Source organism: Carassius carassius, chromosome 22, assembly GCF_963082965.1.
Source record: "Carassius carassius chromosome 22, fCarCar2.1, whole genome shotgun sequence".
NCBI classification, from domain to species: Eukaryota; Metazoa; Chordata; class Actinopteri; order Cypriniformes; family Cyprinidae; genus Carassius; species Carassius carassius.
The window spans coordinates 12229426-12249289 of NC_081776.1; the positions used below are offsets into that span (position 1 = coordinate 12229426).

Sequence of the window (19864 nt, forward strand, 5' to 3'; positions counted from 1 at the left end):
TTCCTTTCTATCTCCTCACTGTCCCAGTATGTACCTCCCTCAGGCGTGAACATCCTCTTACTATCTCTAGTTTGTCAATCCCTCATTCTCGGTCGTCCTATTATACCAGCGCTTGCACACACAGTGGCCAGTGGGATTCAAAGGTGGGAATATCTCCACGGTGACATCCTGGTCTCCATGTGAGCAGGTGCATAGAACATGGATCCACAGTTCCTGGGAACTCGCTTGCCCTCGCTATGAGCTCTGTCAAAGCAAAACTGACCGCTCACCTTGACAAACACAAACAACCACTGGATCCTGGAGAAATTAGACTGCTTTTAACTCTGGATTTAAAGCGAGATAGATCACTTTAGTAGTTATATAATTTTCATTCCATTCTTGAATCTGAATCTTGGTTCCATAATTGTTTTGGAAAGGATTCAGAGACCATCATTTGAATTTTCAAAAGACTCAGCCACAAGGACTGGCTTGAACTGGTTGGATCTGTTTTGGAAATGAAAAGTGCACAGACTTTATCCTTTAACAGGACGGAGATGGGAGAGGTTCCAGAAAACTTCCAAGAACAGGAGCTGAACCATGAGAACAACACAGAATGTTCTCCCAGTGGCTTCCCAGGGGTTCCTCATGTGTGCGGACACGAGTCTGCAGCCCAGCGCTACACCGCAACACGCTTACTAGCAGGTTTTCCAGACAGGTAAGTCGAAGTTCACAAAGTCATGGAAATGTTATTGGGTCTCGTTAACCAGATTTGTGCAACATTTTAGCCTGTTTCTTTTTTTTTTTTAAATGCAAACAACTTGAAAAATAAATCCCTTCTTGTCATTCTATAATTAAATGTTCTTATCTCTAATCTTCCAGACCATCAAGATTAGGGGTTAAAATATGCTTGTATAATTGAAGGGCTTAAAATCTGATGCAGGGTCAACAAAAGTTGACATTTAAAAGAGCTATTCTGGGCATAGCAGATTAGGTCTTCTCCAGCTGCAATGGAGTGTGAAGTCCTGGCAAAGTACAAATGGGTCAGAATTAATGAAATAGCTGCTGGTGCAGAAGGATATTCTGTCCCACATATGGTGAGGTACATACAGTATAACTGCTTCACCTCTCTGTTGTGATGGGAGGAGACAAGGATCAAGGCTTTTAATGGCTACTGCCTCTGACACACACATGCTACAATTCTTTGCAAATAGAGCCATGGTTATTATATGTATTTCCTTTACACACACACACACACACACACACACACACACACACACACACACACACACGTTTAAATAAATGCTACAAACCCACATGCATTTCCCATCTCATCCCACTGGTCCAAAAGCTCCCTGGATGATCATGGGATAAGTGTTCACATTAGCATTGCCTCTGACAATTTTGCCTGGTGTCAGACTTAAAGTAAAAGATTAGGCCTTTGGTTGCTTTAATAAAAAAAAGATCATAATCTGAGTTGTTGAAAGGCATGCCAACAAATTTGTAGAACAAATTTTGTTTTTTTATGGTTAGCTACCCATGTTAATTACTGGAATGCAAAGCAAAACACACCAGACTTGATCACAAGTCCCATTATAGTGCTATAATTGTTCTGTTTTTAAAAGGAGCTACATTGCAACATTTAAACAAATGGAAGAGAACATGGATAGAGGATATTATTAACATGGTAGATATTGCAAGAACTTTCAATGGATGGCCGAAGATGCTACTCACACCGTATCACAACCTTTTTTTCCTCAAAAAAATTAGTTAAAATTAGTTTGGGCTTTCGCCTGGGCAAATTGCTGGGCAGTCAATGGAGAGGATTTTAAATTTGCCTAAGCATGATCATCCTTCAGCAATTGGCATCAGGTAATTGGTTGTGGCTGACTTTTAAATCTAGCAGTGGTGCTAGACAATTACCAGAGCCACCACGTGTCCGGTCTCTAGTTATAACATTAGGGAATCAGGTCATTCGCTTCTTTTTGCATTTACTCAGGACTTCTCAGGAGAAAAGATTTTAGAGAGAATATCATCCAAAAATTTATATTTATTGTGCTCGTTAAATACATTAAAATGTAATGTAACAATGACTTGAATACAAATGTATGATAAATAGGTTTTAAATTTCTGAATATGATGTTTTGATTTTTATGCTTTAAGTAAAAATGAGGTCTAACATTATACTAAAGAAAAGTCCCATTAAAATGTTGAAATTCTTAATATAAGTTCTTATATTCTTACAAAAATAATGTAGTTGTAATTGGATAGCTTTTGTTGTCAGTGTGGCCTAACCAACATTGACAAGTGACAAAAGGACCCCTGTTTAGACCGAGTGGGAGTTCAGTCTTCAGCTGGCTGGCAGAGCTGGCACTCACAGGTCACGTCACCTTTAGCGTACTGACACTTTTTCCTTGCATCTGACATGTTGCTGGTTCTGAATCTGTGTCTGGGTGTTTTATAATGAATGCCGATTGAAGGAGTTTTAGTTAATGTGCTGGTCAGTGGTTTAGTTATTCTGAATGGATCCGTATAGTAGCATGTAGGCTACAGTCTGGTTAAGGCAGCAGATTTAACTTTAATGATCTTTTAGCGTCTCCCTAAATGCTCTGAACGGTTTTCTTTCGACATTATATAGATTACACTACATTGGGAATTATAAATGTATTTAATGTTTCTTTTTTTTTTGTGTGTGTGGGGGGGGGGGGGGGGGTTACTTCAAGCACTCATAACACGTGCCACTTGGCTTTAAGGATGTTTTATTAATTACTCCAATTGCTTTGATCCTGAATATTTAGTTGCCGCTTCGGTCCAACCAACTACTTTTAAGCTGCAGGTTTAACACGTTTCCTACGACTCTCATTTTAGGGACGTTTATCACAAATAAAATGCTCAAATGGCTGAGATCCCGACTGTTCATTTTCAGCTCCAAACTGAACGTGTTCCACATCACTTCATAAAGTCAATCATGTCAAAGAATAATGTCCTGTGAACAGATGAAAAAAAAAAAAAAAAAAAAAGATTAAAATTCCAGGAGCTTGGAAAACACATAAATCTGCCATAAATCAATGGTTCCTGACAGCGGACTGCCAGCCACACCAAGCACAATGTTTAGAGTTTAGTTACTCACTAAAATACTTGATACAGGTGCATCTCAATAAATTACAATGTCGTGGAAAAGTTCATTTCTTTCAGTAATTCAACTCAAATTGTGAAACTCGTGTATTAAATTCAATGCACACAGACTGAAGTAGTTCAAGTCTTTCATTCTTTTAATTTTGATGATTTTGGCTCACGTTTAACAAAAAACAAAACAAAACAAAAAACACTTCATCTTGACAAAATTAGAATAATTCATAAGACCTATTAAAAAAATTTTATTAAAAATGTTAGTGAATTGTTGGCCTTCTGGAAAGTATGTTCATTTACTGTACAAGTACTCAATATTTGGTAGGGGCTCCTTTTGCTTTAATTACTGCCTCTATTCGGCGTGGCATGAAGGTGATCAGTTTGTGGCACAGTTTGAGGTGTTATGGAAGCCCAGGTTTCTTTGACAGTGGTCTTCAGCTCATCTGCGTTTTTCAGTCTCGTTTCTCTTTTTCCTATTGACAATAGCCCATAGATTCTCTTTGGGGTTCAGGTCTGGTGAGTTTGCTGGCCAGTCAAGCACACCAACACCATGGTCATTTAACCAACTTTTGGTGCTTTTTTGAGCAGAGTGGGTAGGTGCCAAATCCTGCTGAAATGCATAGCCTATGCATTTCAAACCATATCAAAAGGTTGCACCCTTTTTAACGTCTTTGGCATCCTTATTTGACACTGGCCAAGATATTTACATGATGAATAATTATAGAGCATGAATATATAGACTGATGTGGCGGTAATGAAAGAGTTAACCATGCCGTCACCACGTGGATGTGGAGCTGTTGAGGATATGACGCGGCGCTCTCTCTGAGCCTGCCTCGCTTTATATATAAAGCCAGACTCATCACTAAAAAAACGAATTCTACGAGATCCTCTGAAGGACCCGAACACTGGGACAATAGTCTGTATTAACCCGTTTTCGATAGCACATTCTCCTACAGAAAGCCCTTTTCATTTTCCCATCTGACGCGCATCAGCTCCAGATACACGCGTGCTCACCTACAGAAAAGGTTTGAATTTAAATTTATTCGGGCATCATGTTAAATGTGCTTATTTTAGTAATGTGTTGCAGGAGGAGCTCTAACAAAGACAATCATTACCAGGTACGTGTTTGCTTTTGATTTTCGATAGAGACTCTAGGTTTCCCTGACTTCTATTTATTAATGCAACTCCGTTAATGTAGGTCACCGGGCCAGTAGTGCGAGGCTGTTGATTACTGCATCTAAAGGGAAACATGAATTTACAAATGCAATATGTCCGTCTGTTTACGCCTGTCTGTGGGTGGGCAGGTGTCAACATCGGTTCATTTATTTTTATATCGCGCGTGCAGATGTAGGGCACGGCGCTGTGATCTTTACATTATTGCCGCACCAGGATTGTAGTGAGTACATTTTAGTTATCAATTGACTGGGTTTACATCGTGAAACCTAAACGCCTTGCATTGTTGACGCTCCACGCCTCGCGACATGTGGTTTAACACAGACTGAATCTGGCTTCCTGTTGACGCAGCCTTCTGAATCTCTTTCTTTTTTCTTTTTTTAATTACTAAAATTAAATAGTATTGCTATTACCTCCAAAACAGAAAAATAAAAGTGCTAAGATTTAAAGTGAACTTGAAGTTGAGATTGACATTAATATTTAGAGACCGACAAATCGACCGATATTTGTCCATATTAAGACAACAATCATGGCGCGTGGTTTATACCATCCGCGTTGAGTAGATTAAAAACATTTGCATATCAACTGATACTCGGTCACTGAGATTATCGTCCTCAGCCGGAGTCAATAAAAACAGTGGCGTTACCACTAGTACAGAGTAAAATAAAATTTCAAATATCAGCCATTTTGGCCATATGTAAGCAGACATCTATTAATATTTTAAAATCTAATTAATAATATATTTTAAAATAGTCTAAGGTATTAAAAACCGTTCCAAAAATCTACCAGTAAAAGTCTAGGATTTCCAGATGTGCTTCCTTAGGGCCACCTTCCTGAAGAGGTCATCTCCAAAACATTTCTCTGGAGGTTTGTAGTAGTTTTAAACATCTTGATTGATTAGGCAGTTCAGGTGTGTTTGTTTATGGTTGGAGCTGAACTCTGAAGGAAGGTGGCCCTCCAGTGGTATGATTGGACACCATTTGCTTGGTCAATGGATGTTTTTATTTATTTATTTATTTATTTTATTAAGAGTTAATACTGTGTGAAATACGTTTTATTTGGTGTTGCCCTTCCTGCTCTCAGGTTATCATTATTTATATTAGTTGACATCTACTACTACTATTGCTTGTTTTGATTATCTGATTGGTGGAGCCTTCTTTGTAGAATCATGGGTAATGTAGTTTTTCCTGGTAAAAAAAACCCAAACAAACAAAAGAAAAAAACTACAACTACACACCTAAAAACATCGCTGATAAAAACAACAACAACAACAAAAAATCCTTGAAATAGTGCAAACTGACGGCTTCAACAAAAGCAAATACCATTGATTAATAACTTTCCACATCTCACTAGGTCTGTTTTTAGTAATTTAGTAATTTTCCCTATGGAGAAAATGAATGGGATTTTTAATTGAAGTGGAAGTTCAGAAAAGATGCTAAATTTAAACGACTGTTTACTCTATAAACAGAATTTCAATATAAATACAGAGATAGTTGGACTTTGCTCGAAAGCAAAGTGGCAGATTAGCTATGACGAGAACGCTGCTATTTACAGCTTGTGTTTGTGCATTTCTCTTTCCAGTATGGCAGACTATCTGATAAGTGGAGGAACAGGCTATATCCCTGATGACGGACTGTCTGCCCAGCAGCTTTTTTCAGTTGGAGATGGTCTCACCTACAAGTGAGTACTTTTCATTGGGTTCCTCTCCCTACAGTGATACTCTGTGTATATGTAATGGGCATCCACATTACAGATCAGAACAGCAGTCAGTCCGAGACGGACTCACGGCAGAAGAGCTTTGCTCTATGGGGGACGGTATGACTTACAAGTGAGTAATATGGCCCTTTATTTAAGTCATCGTCTTCTAGTGAGCTCAATAAGGCGCGCAAACGTTGCAGCTGTATACAGTCTGGATGGACTATTTAGGGTCCTTGCTGTTGAGAGACAAACAAAAGATTCTGCTTTCAACTGCTGGTGCAACTGCATTATTTTAACTGTAATCTTTGCCATATGTTAAATTAGCCTGGTTAGGCCAGGGTATATTTATTTAATTTGCATGATGGATTTATACAAGCTCAAATCAAAGGGGTTTCTTAAAGGGATAGTTCAGTAAAAATTCAAATTGTCGTCATTTACTCTCCCTCATGTCATTCTAAACCTGTATGGCTTACTTTCTTCTTTGGAACACAGCAGAAGATTTTTTTGATGAACATTGGGATTTAGAACAACATTGCCTTTCACTTAACAGCCTAAAAAACCAACAAAAAAATAAAAAAATATCTTGTTTACTTAAAAACATCATACAGGTTTGGAACGATGTGAGGGAGAGTAAATGTTTACAGTTAAATGTGGAAAAACAAGCGAGTCATGCAAATATATATATAATTTTTTTTGTACCCATAATGCATTGCAATGGCTAAGGGGTGACATTAGGACATGGGAGTTCACGAATAGTCTTGCCTTTAAGATTGAGATTACAAGGTGAAAGGTCCAGCTGAATAACGGTCTTATCTGTAATGAAAAGCATGTAGGGATGCATTGTGGGCCGCATGACTATCCTCACGCTGGCATCATGTGAGGTGGGAGCACTTCTACACATGCACATACACACACACAGACAGGGATAGAGAAAACAGTTACGTCTGTAATCCCCCATAAATCTGACACGGTGCGCATGTGGTGAATTGATTTGTGTAATATATGCATGAGTGAGTTTGAACAGTTTTTTTCTTTGTATGTCATGTGACACATGAGGCTCAGACCTCTGTTGTACTGATGTGAGATGTCTCATCCCTGTGTTACTCTGCAGGCTTGTTGTAGGTCTTTTGAAAAATTATTTTATCAGAGATACTTCTATGTTTCCAGAAATATTAGAAGGAATTCCACCATCTATAACATAAGATGACGTCGAGGCTTTATCAGTGTTTCTTTTTTCTTTCTTTCCTTCTATTTTTACTGCTATAAAATGCACATGATCTGGAATTAATTTATTTAATCAAAATACATTACAATGTTGCAACATGCACTATTTCGATGTATATCAGATTTAATTTATTTCACACTTTTATTAGGGATTTTGGGCTTTTGTTACAGGGTAAGTTTACTCAAAAATTTAAATTCTGCGATCATTTACTCATCCTAACGTCATTCAAAACCTGTATATGAGTTTCTGTCTTAAGTAGAAGACAAAAGATGATATTTTGAAGAATTTTGATACAGTTTATAACTGACATGCATTGTATGGATCAAGAACACTTGAGACATCTATCTAAATATATTCTTATACATTACAGAAGTCCGTCATTCAGGTTGGGAACAACATAAGGGAAAGTAAATAATAACAGACTTTATTTTTCATTTAAATAAAATCTCAGTAATTCATGTTGTTCTTAGAATTCTTTATCATTCGGTCTATATAAATTACAAATAAAACTCCATCCATCCATCTTCTTCCGCTTATCCGGGGCCGGGTCGCGGGGGCAGCAGTCTGAGCAGAGAACCCCAGACTTCCCTCTCCCTAGACACTTCCTCCAGCTCTTCTGGGGGGACACCGAGGCGTTCCCAGGCCAGCCAGGAGACATAGTCTCTCCAGCATGTCCTAGGTCTTCCCCGGGGTCTCCTCCCAGTGGGGCGCGCCCGGAACACCTTCCCGGGAAGGCGTCCAGGAGGCATCCGGAACAGATGCCCGAGCCACCTCAGCTGACCCTTCTCGATGTGGAGGAGCAGCGGCTCTACTCTGAGTTCCTCCCGGGTGACTGAGCTTCTCACCCTATCTCTAAGGGAACGCCCAGCCACCCTGCGGAGAAAGCTCATTTCGGCCGCCTGTATCCGTGATCTTGTCCTTTCGGTCATGACCCAAAGCTCATGACCATAGGTGAGAGTAGGAACGTAGATTGACCGGTAAATCGAGAGCTTCGCCTTGCGGCTCAGCTCTTTCTTCACCACGACAGACCGGTACATCGACCGCATTACTGCAGAAGCTGCACCGATCCGTCTGTCAATCTCCCGTTCCATCCTTCCCTCACTCGTGAACAAGACCCCAAGATACTTAAACTCCTCCACTTGAGGCAGGAACTCTCCACCAACCTGAAGTGGGCAAGCCACCCTTTTCCGACTGAGGACCATGGCCTCGGATTTGGAGGTGCTGATTCTCATCCCAGCCGCTTCACACTCGGCTGCAAACCGTCCCAGTGCATGCTGAAGGTCCTGGCTTGATGAGGCCAACACGACAACATCATCCGCAAAGAGCAGAGACGAAATCGTGTTGTCACCAAACCTGACCCCCTCCGGCCCTTGGCTGCGCCTAGAAATTCTGTCCATAAAAATCATGAACAGAACCAGCGACAAAGGGCAGCCCTGCCGGAGTCCAACACGCACCGGGAACAAGTCTGACTTACTGCTGGCAATACGAACCAAGCTCCTGCTCCGGTCGTACAGGGACAGGATAGCCCTTAGCAAAGGGCCCCGGACCCCATACTCCCGGAGCACCCTCCACAGGCCGCCGCGAGGGACACAGTCGAATGCCTTCTCCAAATCCACAAAGCACATGTGGACTGGTTGGGCAAACTCCCATGAACCCTCCAGCACCCTGTAGAGGGTATAGAGCTGGTCCAGTGTTCCACGGCCTGGACGAAAACCACACTGTTCCTCCTTAATCCGAGGTTCTACTATCGGCCGGATTCTCCTCTCCAGTACCCTGGCATAGACTTTCCCAGGGAGGCTGAGAAGTGTGATCCCCCTGTAGTTGGAACACACCCTCCGGTCCCCCTTCTTAAAAAGAGGGACCACCACCCCGGTCTGCCATCCCAGAGGTACCGTCCCCGACTGCCACGCGATGCTGCAGAGGCGTGTCAGCCAAGACAGCCCCACAACATCCAGAGACTTGACGTACTCAGGGCGGATCTCATCCACCCCCGGTGCCTTGCCACCGAGGAGTTTCTTGACTACCTCGGTGACTTCAGCTTTGGTGATGGACGAGTCCACATCTGAGCCCTCAGCCTCTGCTTCCTCAATGGAAGACGTGACAGCGGGATTGAGGAGATCCTCAAAGTATTCCTTCCACCGTCTAACGACATCCCCAGTTGAGGTCAACAGCTCCCCACCTCTACTGTAAACAGCGTTGGTAGGGCACTGCTTCCCTCTCCTGAGGCGCTGGACGGTTTGCCAGAATCTCTTCGAGGCCGACCGATAGTTCTTCTCCATGGCCTCACCGAACTCCTCCCAGGCCCGAGTTTTTGCCTCCACAACCACCCGGGCTGTAGTCCGCTTGGCCTGCCGGTACCTGTCAGCTGCCTCAGGAGTCCCACAAGCCAACCAGGCCCGATAGGACTCCTTCTTCAGCTTGACGGCATCCCTTACTTCCGGTGTCCACCACCGGGTTCGGGGATTGCCGCCTCGACAGGCACCGGAAACCTTACGGCCACAGCTCCGAGCGGCCGCTTCGACAATGGAGGTGGAGAACATGGTCCACTCGGACTCAATATCTCCAGCCTCCCTCGGGATCCGGTCGAAGCTCTGCCGGAGGTGGGAGTTGAAGATCTCTCTGACAGGAGACTCGGCCAAACGTTCCCAGCAGACCCTCACAGTACGTTTGGGTCTGCCGAGTCTGTCCAGCTTCCTCCCCCGCCATCGGATCCAACTCACCACCAGGTGGTGATCGGTTGACAGCTCCGCCCCTCTCTTCACCTGAGTGTCCAAGACATACGGCCGGAGGTCGGATGAAACTACCACAAAGTCGATCATCGACCTACGGCCTAGGGTGTCCTGGTGCCACGTGTACTGATGGACACCCTTATGCTTGAACATGGTGTTTGTTATGGACAAGCTGTAACTAGCACAGAAGTCCAATAACTGAACACCGCTCGGGTTCAGATCAGGGGGGCCGTTCCTCCCAATCACGCCCCTCCAGGTGTCACTTTCGTTGCCCACGTGGGCGTTGAAGTCCCCCAGTAAAACGACGGAGTCCCCAGTCGGAGCACTTTCCAGCACCCCTCCCAGAGACTCCAAGAAGGCTGGGTACTCTGCACTGCCGTTCGGCCCATAGGCACAAACGACAGTGAGAACCCTATCCCCGACCCGAAGGCGCAGGGAAGCGACCCTCTCGTTCACCGGGGTAAACTCCAAAACATGGCAGCTGAGCTGGGGGGCTATAAGCAAATCCACACCAGCCCGCCGCCTCTCACCATGGGCAACTCCAGAGTGGTGAAGAGTCCATCCTCTCTCGAGGAGTGTGGTAATAAAACTGTTGTTTTAAATACATGTTCGGTTTCCTTGAAATGTATTTTGCAAGGCAAAAACCTCAGATGTCCACCCATTTCCATCCACTCAGGAATACAATCAATTGAAATTAAATAGCAGAACTTAAACTCTTACAGGCTTTTTTTAGTCCGTGAAAGAAAATGTTTGTATGTTGAGTGTTACCCTGTAGCACGATCCTTTTCTAAAATGAATGAATCTAAGAGGAGTTAGGCAGAAAGGCTTGACTAACGTTATTGAATTAAAAGAAACATGAGTTATGCAGTGGATTAGTCAGATGTCATTTCTCTTGACAGTATAGATAAGGAGATACTGCGCTCATATTGAAACCACAACTGGATAATGCACCCGCTTCAGTCAGAGCAGCTGCCCATTGCAGCCGTATAGCTGAACAAATTGGGAGACAGTATAAAAACTCAATAAAAAATGCCATTTGTAAATGTAGGTTTTAGTGGATAACTGTGTTACCAGGATTTGTTCAGAGCTGGTTGGTATAAAGCTGTAGTCAGCGTGCCTGTGGCGATATTTGGCACAGTGTCCGTCTGCATATTTGGAGCTAGTCTGGCTTTCAGTCTGTACTGTCTTTGAGTCAAGTGAAGTTTACAGTCTGAGTCATCTAAAACTGAGACTTGTTGTTCCACCAGAGAGACCGAAGAGCTGAAAGTCAGCAAAGTCTGCTGTGAGTTTACTAACTGATTATTGTAGATGCTAATATATACATTGAAGACATTTAGGTCTGTAAACAGAACACAAAGTAGCAAAGCAACATGACCTACTCAATCACAATCATTCGGAACATATCTGATGGTTAATATAAAGTTATACAGAGCAGGAATCTGAACCAATCGAATTTCATTGTGGGCGGGGCCATTGCATTCACTGGCCGGAGTTACCCGGCACTATACAACAAATAGAAACTAAATTACTGGAAAAAAATGTCCATTCATTATGGCTTGTTGGGACAAATAATCAGATTAACGTGGATAAGAGCGTTTATCTCTTGATGCTACTTCACTTCTAGGACATAGGACATGCTGTAACAAATATAGTTTCCCTGCGATATTCCTGGCAGTCTAAACAATTCTTGGATTTGTCCAACTAAAAATCCAGACTCTAGCACATTTAATTAGGACAACTGTCTGCCTTCATGGCCTCGTTTATTTAGGCTTTTCCTGATGTTGACATCCAGTGTTGTTGATGTTTAGAGGTGTGTGGTCAGCTCATGTGGGCGCAGAGGAACCCTGCCCTGTACCAGCTGACACAGACTCTTTTTTTAGCCCACCACAAGAGGAGAAAATATGTTTACGTCCTTTAAGTTGCCTCCGTCTCTCTCTTTATTTTTACGTATACATGAACTTTTCAAGATTCATCTTATTTGTTTTTCTCTCACCACTGGGTTTTGGCACTCACCTGCTAAGCATTTACCTTTTCGTCTGTATGAGGAGCTTTTTATCTCTTGTTCTTGTTAGTATTTATGTCATGCAGTCACTGAGATCAGCTGGATTTATATAGCATGAATCGGTGGATTTCAGTAGGCCGGTGAAGGTTTGTTTCATGTAATGTAAATGAGGACGTGAGAATGTGCCTGGGCCTCAGACGTTCCTCAAGCTCACTTCAAAAACCACACTTAATTTAGAGCTTGTCATGATTTAAGGTGTAATAAATCCAGCAGTCAGCATCAGGTTTTCATTACGCTTGAATGTTTATCTTAAGCATAACTACCACAGGAGCATCCTCCTCTGTTGTTGTTTCTTGAGGACCAAATTATCATTAGAAAGATTTCCGAAGGATCATGTGACACTGAATACTGGAATGATGGCCGCTGAACATCCAGCTTTTCCTTCACAGGAAAAAAATGACATTGTAAAATGGTAACATTAATTAAAAATTTCAGACATCAAACTTTTGAACGGTAGTATACGTTTAAAATTGACTGTGTTTCTCTTAAAGGAGAATGTAATTGATTTGATTCTTGGTGACTAATTGTTTTCTCTCTCTGTGTCTCAATTGCAGTGACTTCCTGATCTTGCCTGGCTTCATCGACTTCACCTCGGATGAAGTGGTGAGTCGTTTGGCCTGAGTCCTCCACACTTTCATTCGCTCACTCAGTTTGTTTTTTATAATGACGTGTTCGTTTAAACAGCCTGTCTGTGTTTTCTCCGCACTCACTATTTTTAGCTAAATGGCTGTCTCCTTTGTTTCATTGCTCATTGGTTTTATTGCTTTTTCCTTTTCTTCATCATCACAACACATATTCTCTAGGTTTTGCTTATACAATAAAACAATGGCATAATTTTGACGGTCTGTTAAATTATGAATTTCATTGTGGTAAACATTTGACTTTTTTTTTATTACAAAAAAACCCCTATTGTTCAGCGTCACACATTTTGCATGTAAGTAGAACTTCACTTATGTCGCCTTATTTGATTTCTGTAATGCTTGATTTAGCGGTTTTAAATTTGCATCAAATCACTCGTGAATCAGCAGCTTTTTCACCCTTAATTTGAATTGTGTTCTATTTTGCAAACAGTGCAATAATCCACTTGCACACATTAACAGTTAATGAACATTGAGCAATCTGCTATTTTTTTTTTTTTTTTTGCCTTCTGCGGGCAATATAGGGTTTTAAAGATCTCCGTATTGAGTACAATAGTGAATTAAATGAGATCAAAGCACAAAACAACTGCAAGTGTGACTGATATTGAAACGGAAACTCCTGTTTGGGTTTGTATAAGCAGGTTTAATAATAGCTTTATTGTCTGTGTCTGACTTCACAATCTGGCCTTCACTGAAACATAGATTTGGGAAATTTCCCACTGTGGTTTTCCCATGAGGCCACTCTTCTCCAGCGCTGTGAATGCAAAACCGTATTTTGGGAACTTAGGCTGTTGGTATTGACAAAGTGAAGGCTGTGAAGGGAATGCTTGCGAGCTTATCTGTGTTAGAGAAACACTTCTCAGAGCTGGTGTACAAATGAAGGTCACGACCTTCACTGCCTACCCATCTTAACCACTTCCACCCACCTGTTTTTATTTTCATGCACTTTTACACACATTTAGGCGTATATGTGGTATTCTTTGAATTATTTCTTTGTTTTTTGACATTTTAGTGTATATCATTTAAAAGTTTGGGGTCGGTATGATTCAGTGTATCTGAACGAAGTCTTTTATGATTACCAAGGCTGCATGTTTTTTTTTTTTTTTTTAATCAAAACAAAGTAAACAGTAATATTGTAAAATAGTATTTTAAATTAAAATAGCTGTTTTCTATTTTAATCAATTTTAAATTGTAATTTATTCCTGTGATGCCATACTAAATTTTCAGCATCATTATTCCAGTCTTCAGTGTCACATGATCATTCAGAAATCATTCTAAAATGCTGATTTACTGCTCCATAAACTTATCATGAATGTTGTAAACAGTGCTGCTTAATATCTTTGTGGAATCTGTGATTCTTTAATGAATGTAAAGTTCAAAAGAACACCATTTATTTAAAATGGGGAGAATTGTTTTTTTGTAACATTAGAAATGTCTTTACTTTTTGATCAACTGAATGCATCCTTGCTGAATAAAGGTGTTCATTTCTTAAAAAAATAAAAAACTTACTTACCACAACCCTTTAAAAAAATAAAAATACTGAATTTGGTATTTTTCTTAGTTGTCAGTTATAAACATCAAAATTAAAAGACATAAACATTTGAAATATATCACTCTGTGTGTAATGAATGAATATAATATACAAATTTCACTTTTTGAATGGAATTAGTGAAATAAATCAACTTTTTGATGATATTCTAATTATATGACCAGCACGTGTGTGTGTGTGTGTGTATATATATATATATATATATATATATATATATATATATATATATATATATATATATGATATGTACAGCAGTTGTTGATTATCTACTGTCTCTATTGGCCAGACATGGGACTGTATAGTCAAATTACAGTCACTTCCGTCCTTAATTTAAGAGGTTATAATGGTTTTATTCACAGTAAAAATGTTTTACATACCTGTGATTTATTTTATGTAGGACCTGACCTCAGCATTGACCAAGAAGATCACGCTGAAGACCCCACTCATCTCCTCTCCTATGGATACTGTTACTGAATCCTCAATGGCCATTGCCATGGCAGTGAGTACCTCTTAAATCCTTTTTATGGTTTATAACTGAACATCTGTCAATCATTAATTAGAATTTTCTGACTTGTTGCTCAGCTGATGGGAGGAATTGGCATCATTCATCATAACTGCACACCAGAGTTTCAGGCCAACGAGGTGCGCAAAGTAAAGGTAAGAGCGTCACCCTTCATAAATGTTTAATGTAAGGTCAGTGTCTTCTGTGTGTGTGTGTTTGTGTGTGCGCACTTGTACCTGTTAATATTTGATGTCAAGGTCTCTGTGTTTGTGCCTGCAGAGGTTTGAACAGGGTTTCATCACTGATCCAGTGGTCCTGAGTCCTCGTCACACTGTAGGTGATGTACTTGAAGCAAAAGTTCGACACGGGTTCTCTGGAATCCCCATAACTGAGACGGGGAAGATGGGCAGCAAACTAGTCGGCATCGTTACATCACGGGACATTGATTTCCTGTCTGAGAAAGATCATAACAAACCCCTTGAGGAGGTAAGGCTTGCACAGTATATAGAGTATTAAGTATATAGTAGCACACAATATATCATATCTCATCTCTATCCATCCCTCATGGCTGTGCATCTGTAATTATTTTCCAGGCCATGACTAAAAGAGAGGATCTTGTAGTCGCTCCTGCTGGTGTCACACTAAAAGAGGCCAATGATATCCTGCAACGCAGCAAAAAAGGTGAGAACACCACAACATAGAATACAGTGCAATTTTACCATCACAGCCCGAATATCAAATTCATTTCATTTGTACTTTTAGCTCTCCGGTCCCCTTCCACCCTCAAGAAACACTACAAAATACAGTGTTTAACAATTTTAAAAGGTCTCAATAAGTGATATTCATTTACTTGAACAGGTAAACTACCCATTGTAAATGACAAGGATGAATTGGTGGCCATAATAGCCCGCACAGACCTGAAGAAGAACAGGGACTATCCTCTGGCCTCCAAAGACTCCCGCAAACAGCTGCTGTGTGGCGCTGCCATCGGCACCCGTGATGACGACAAATACCGCCTGGACTTGCTCACGCAGTCTGGGGTGGATGTAGTGGTTCTGGTAGGTCAAAGCCACTGCACTTTTTCTGAACCAAACATCTTTCAGTCACTAGTTTTGGAAACTGAAATGAAACCGGTGCTGCCCGTTGATTTATTTAATGCTTGAGGGAACATATTAGTGATGTGTTGTTCTTGAACGATTCGTTCATTTTGAACGAATCTTTAATGTGACTCGGAAAGAACGAGTCGTCTCGGGGGATGATTCGTTCAGTCACGCATGCACAATATTCTATAGGTTCTGTTCCGCTAGTAGTAATTCACCTGTGTCAGTCAATGCAGTCTTGAGCCGGAACGAGAATTGATTAGTTCATAGTTCGGATCAATCGGATTTTGGCTCGTTCCTTACTCAAGTGACAGACCCTTATGCTTGGCGAAATCACTTTGATGAAGAGATGGTGTTTTTTTTTTTTTTTTTTTTACAGTGGATTCTAATCTTCAAAAATGACCTTGTTGTATTATTTATGTCTTTTGACTTCACCCTTCACATTAGACTGTAGAACTGTAGTGTTACTTTAGGATTCAAAATGTTATTTGCTTTTAATTTATGTCATTATGTCCTTTGAATGCCCTAAGAAAAGCAATTATTATAACAGCAAACTCAAAATTGGATTAAAAATGAACAAACTAGGTTATAAATACTTTGTATTGTAGGCTTGGATTATTATATTATTATATAGCCTAGTGTTTATTTAATGATAGACAGTCAAAAACTAATGAACTAATCAATTCTCTTTCCGGCTCGGACTGCATTAGTTTAGCGTAGGGGTCTGTCACGTGATTAAGGAATGACTTGAACACGAAGACAGACAAGAGATTAGGTGAGCTAATCACAGACTGAAGACCCAGGTAAAGAATTAATTAACCTTTTCTGTATCTTTATAGCATTTTAGTTTTGTATTGTTTGTAGTGTGATCAACGTTTAGGTTAGTACTAGATGTGTTGGGGAATAACACGTAACATTTTAATTACATTTTGCTAAAATGAACGAAATTACTCTTAAAAAAAGATTCGTTCATTTTGCTGAACGAGACTCAAAAGTACGAGTCGGTAAAATGATCCGAACTTCCCATCACTAGAACATATCTCCAAGATCAGTTTCACCATCGAGTGTGAAGTCCCACTAGAGTCACAAATATTGAGATGTTTATTTGTTTTTCAGGATTCGTCACAAGGCAATTCGGTATACCAGATAAATATGATCCATTACATTAAGCAGAAGTACCCAGATCTGCAGGTTGTGGGAGGAAATGGTAAATATGGGATCAAAATACTGGCATTTCCACATACTTCACAGTTGTTCTCTCTAACCTCAGTCTCTGTCTCTCTGTAGTGGTTACAGCTGCTCAGGCGAAGAACCTGACTGATGCAGGGGTGGATGCTTTGAGAGTGGGAATGGGCTGTGGTTCTATCTGCATCACACAGGAAGGTTGGGACTCAGTCTCACACTTACCTACCCATAATTTCCCATATCGCCAAACCCTCAGGGTGGTCCGAGAGCATAATTGTTAAAATATCATCTTTAAAATGTGGATTTAAAGTCAAAATACAGTGTCACACTTCAAGCATTCATCATATCTATACAAATTAACTAAATGGTGAATTTTGCCAAAAGGTGGTGCATCCCTGTATTTCACTACACTATATATATATATATATATACTCACTGTTATGTTGCACTATTTCTTTCTTTTTTTTTCCATTTCTGATTCCTGCAGTCATGGCGTGTGGGCGGCCTCAGGGCACCTCCGTGTATAAGGTGGCAGAGTACGCTCGGAGGTTTGGGGTGCCGGTCATCGCAGACGGGGGCATCCAGACGGTCGGCCATGTGGTGAAGGCACTGTCTCTGGGGGCATCGACAGGTAATTGTTGTTATAATTCACTTTAATTGAAGAAATGTTGATGATAGCATTAATGTGTTTGTTTACATGAAACGAGTGCATTCTGTCTGCAGTGATGATGGGATCTCTGCTGGCCGCCACCACAGAAGCTCCAGGCGAGTATTTCTTTTCTGATGGGGTGCGATTGAAGAAATACAGAGGCATGGGCTCACTAGATGCAATGGAGAAAAACGCCAGCAGCCAGAAACGATACTTCAGGTATGTGGTAGTGTGTTTGTATACTACACTATTCACTGGAGATAAATAGAAAGCCCATTGCTGTGTTCAAAATGAAAGACTATATTACTGAACAGTGTGCTGCATATACTTTATTCTGGCTGCTGTTCTTAAAAATAGTATGTATTAGACTCCATATGCGGTATGTAATGATATATTATCATTACATGACATTGTTTTCTGTGCTGATTGGCTCTGTTGGCAGCGAGGGTGATAAGGTGAAGGTGGCTCAGGGAGTGTCCGGTTCGGTGCAGGACAAAGGCTCCATCCATAAATTTATCCCATACCTCATAGCTGGAATCCAACACGGCTGCCAAGACATTGGTGCAAAAAGCCTCTCTGTGCTTCGGTAAGCATGTGTCAGTGTTTTATTATGCATTCAGTTTGTGTTGAAGCATTATGAAAATTCCTACACCATTTTTCTGTACGCATTCAGGTCCATGATGTATTCTGGAGAGCTGAAGTTTGAGAAGCGGACCATGTCTGCTCAGGTGGAGGGTGGCGTTCATGGACTTCACTCGTAAGTCACTAGAGGGCACAACACTACCTTAATATGTCAAAGCTTTAATAGGTATCACTATCTCAAACTGCTGTTTCCACAGTTACGAGAAACGTCTCTACTAATGGAATAGCCAGAACACTGAAGAGAAGCAGCGACCAAACACTAGAACTTACCCCTCTCTGCCAGCACCCGTTCTCCGCTCTTCACCGTTCCTCTATCACGACCACCACAGTGAGAGATGGAGAAAAGAAGTGTTAAATGAGTTTGAGAACAGGACCACAAACTAATTCAGTACCCCAAAAAAACATGGCAGTTGCACTCAAGGGAGTGTTTTTGCATCTGTGTTTATGAGCAGACTGGCAAATGCAGGGTGGCATTTGCAGCGAATACTCTCAAAAAACCTGATTCTGCAACCGTGTTGATGTTTTCAAGTGTCTTTTTAGTTGGCATCAGTGTCTATATCACCATATCCACCTGCAAAATGATGAATGCCTTCGAACCAAGTTCTCCAACTATACTCGAGGCAATCTTTTCTGTAGTAGATTTGTAACTACTGAAGATGCGGCAAGATTATATTTGTTATTTTAGAAGGCAGAGACACATAGAAAATTGATGTCAATTTTATAATAGTTAAATGTCTATTGTATTATCCGTGGAAATGGTTGCTCTACGTGCACTATCCCGCGTCCTGTAACTGTGGGTACGATTCATACTGAAAATAATTATACCAAAACCGATATCTGTAGATATACATACTTGCTCTGAGAGTCATGATAATGTGTCCAGGCTATATTTTTTTACCCAAAAGCTGGAACTTGTACTGAAGGGTTTGATGATTATCAAGGTCAATTATGGATGACTTTTAATGCAGCCTTTGAGGAATTTTAACAAAGGACAGTAATTATGGGATCTGTGTTAATGCAGTTGTGACTCTGAGTTCTGTACAGGTATGACGAGTTTTCATTTGCATGCTGCAGTTTTCTTTAAGTAATGGTATCGTTTATATTATATACATAACTGCCAAGCACATTTTTGTTAACTTTGACTATTTAATCTTCTATAAAAGAGCTGCGAGTATCCTGGTCTATCTCTCCGGTCTTCTCCCCTACAGCTTTGCGTGTTGTGTTGACCTGTGACATGCCTTGAATTGTTTAGTAAATGAAGGACACATTTGTCTTAACCCAAAACATGCCACTCATTCCCGACAGATCCTGTGGCTTCATACAACTGCCAAATGAAGCATGACAACCATATGAATTTAAAAGAGTGTTTCTGTAATACATTTTCCGTACTATTTGTTTAGCTTTTTGCTGTCTATGCCAATTTTTCTTATTTTTTTCATACAAATAACGCATTCTTTATCTTAGCATTAAATGTGGACAATTATCCCAGCTGTACAAAATCCTCAGTGTAACGATGTACAAAAGACATACTTGTCATTCTCTACATCAACTTGATGTTGTTTGTACGTTACTTTGCCCACAGTCACAGTCTCTGACAACTCAAGAGC

General features: G+C 40.9%; 1 protein-coding gene across 4 annotated transcripts; it reads left to right on the top strand.

Annotated features, from left to right (window-relative positions):
- The first annotated feature begins 479 nt into the window (after positions 1–479).
- Positions 480–18677, top strand: impdh1b (IMP (inosine 5'-monophosphate) dehydrogenase 1b). 4 transcript variants are annotated; one of them, XM_059505318.1, is made up of 17 exons: positions 3844–4130; positions 4193–4223; positions 5860–5958; positions 6032–6106; positions 12547–12595; positions 14577–14678; positions 14762–14836; positions 14961–15167; positions 15275–15362; positions 15540–15739; positions 16898–16988; positions 17069–17164; positions 17454–17597; positions 17690–17834; positions 18058–18201; positions 18289–18372; positions 18455–18677. In XM_059505318.1, the coding sequence occupies exons 3-17, from the start codon at positions 5861–5863 to the stop codon at positions 18474–18476; spliced, it is 1620 nt and encodes a 539-aa protein (XP_059361301.1). In that variant the 5' UTR covers positions 3844–4130; positions 4193–4223; position 5860; the 3' UTR covers positions 18477–18677. The 4 variants fall into 4 exon arrangements, with proteins under 4 accessions (XP_059361303.1, XP_059361301.1, XP_059361300.1 ...); XM_059505320.1 differs by lacking the exons at positions 3844–4130; positions 4193–4223 and adding an exon at positions 480–694; XM_059505317.1 differs by lacking the exon at positions 4193–4223.
- The last annotated feature ends 1187 nt before the right edge of the window (positions 18678–19864 follow it).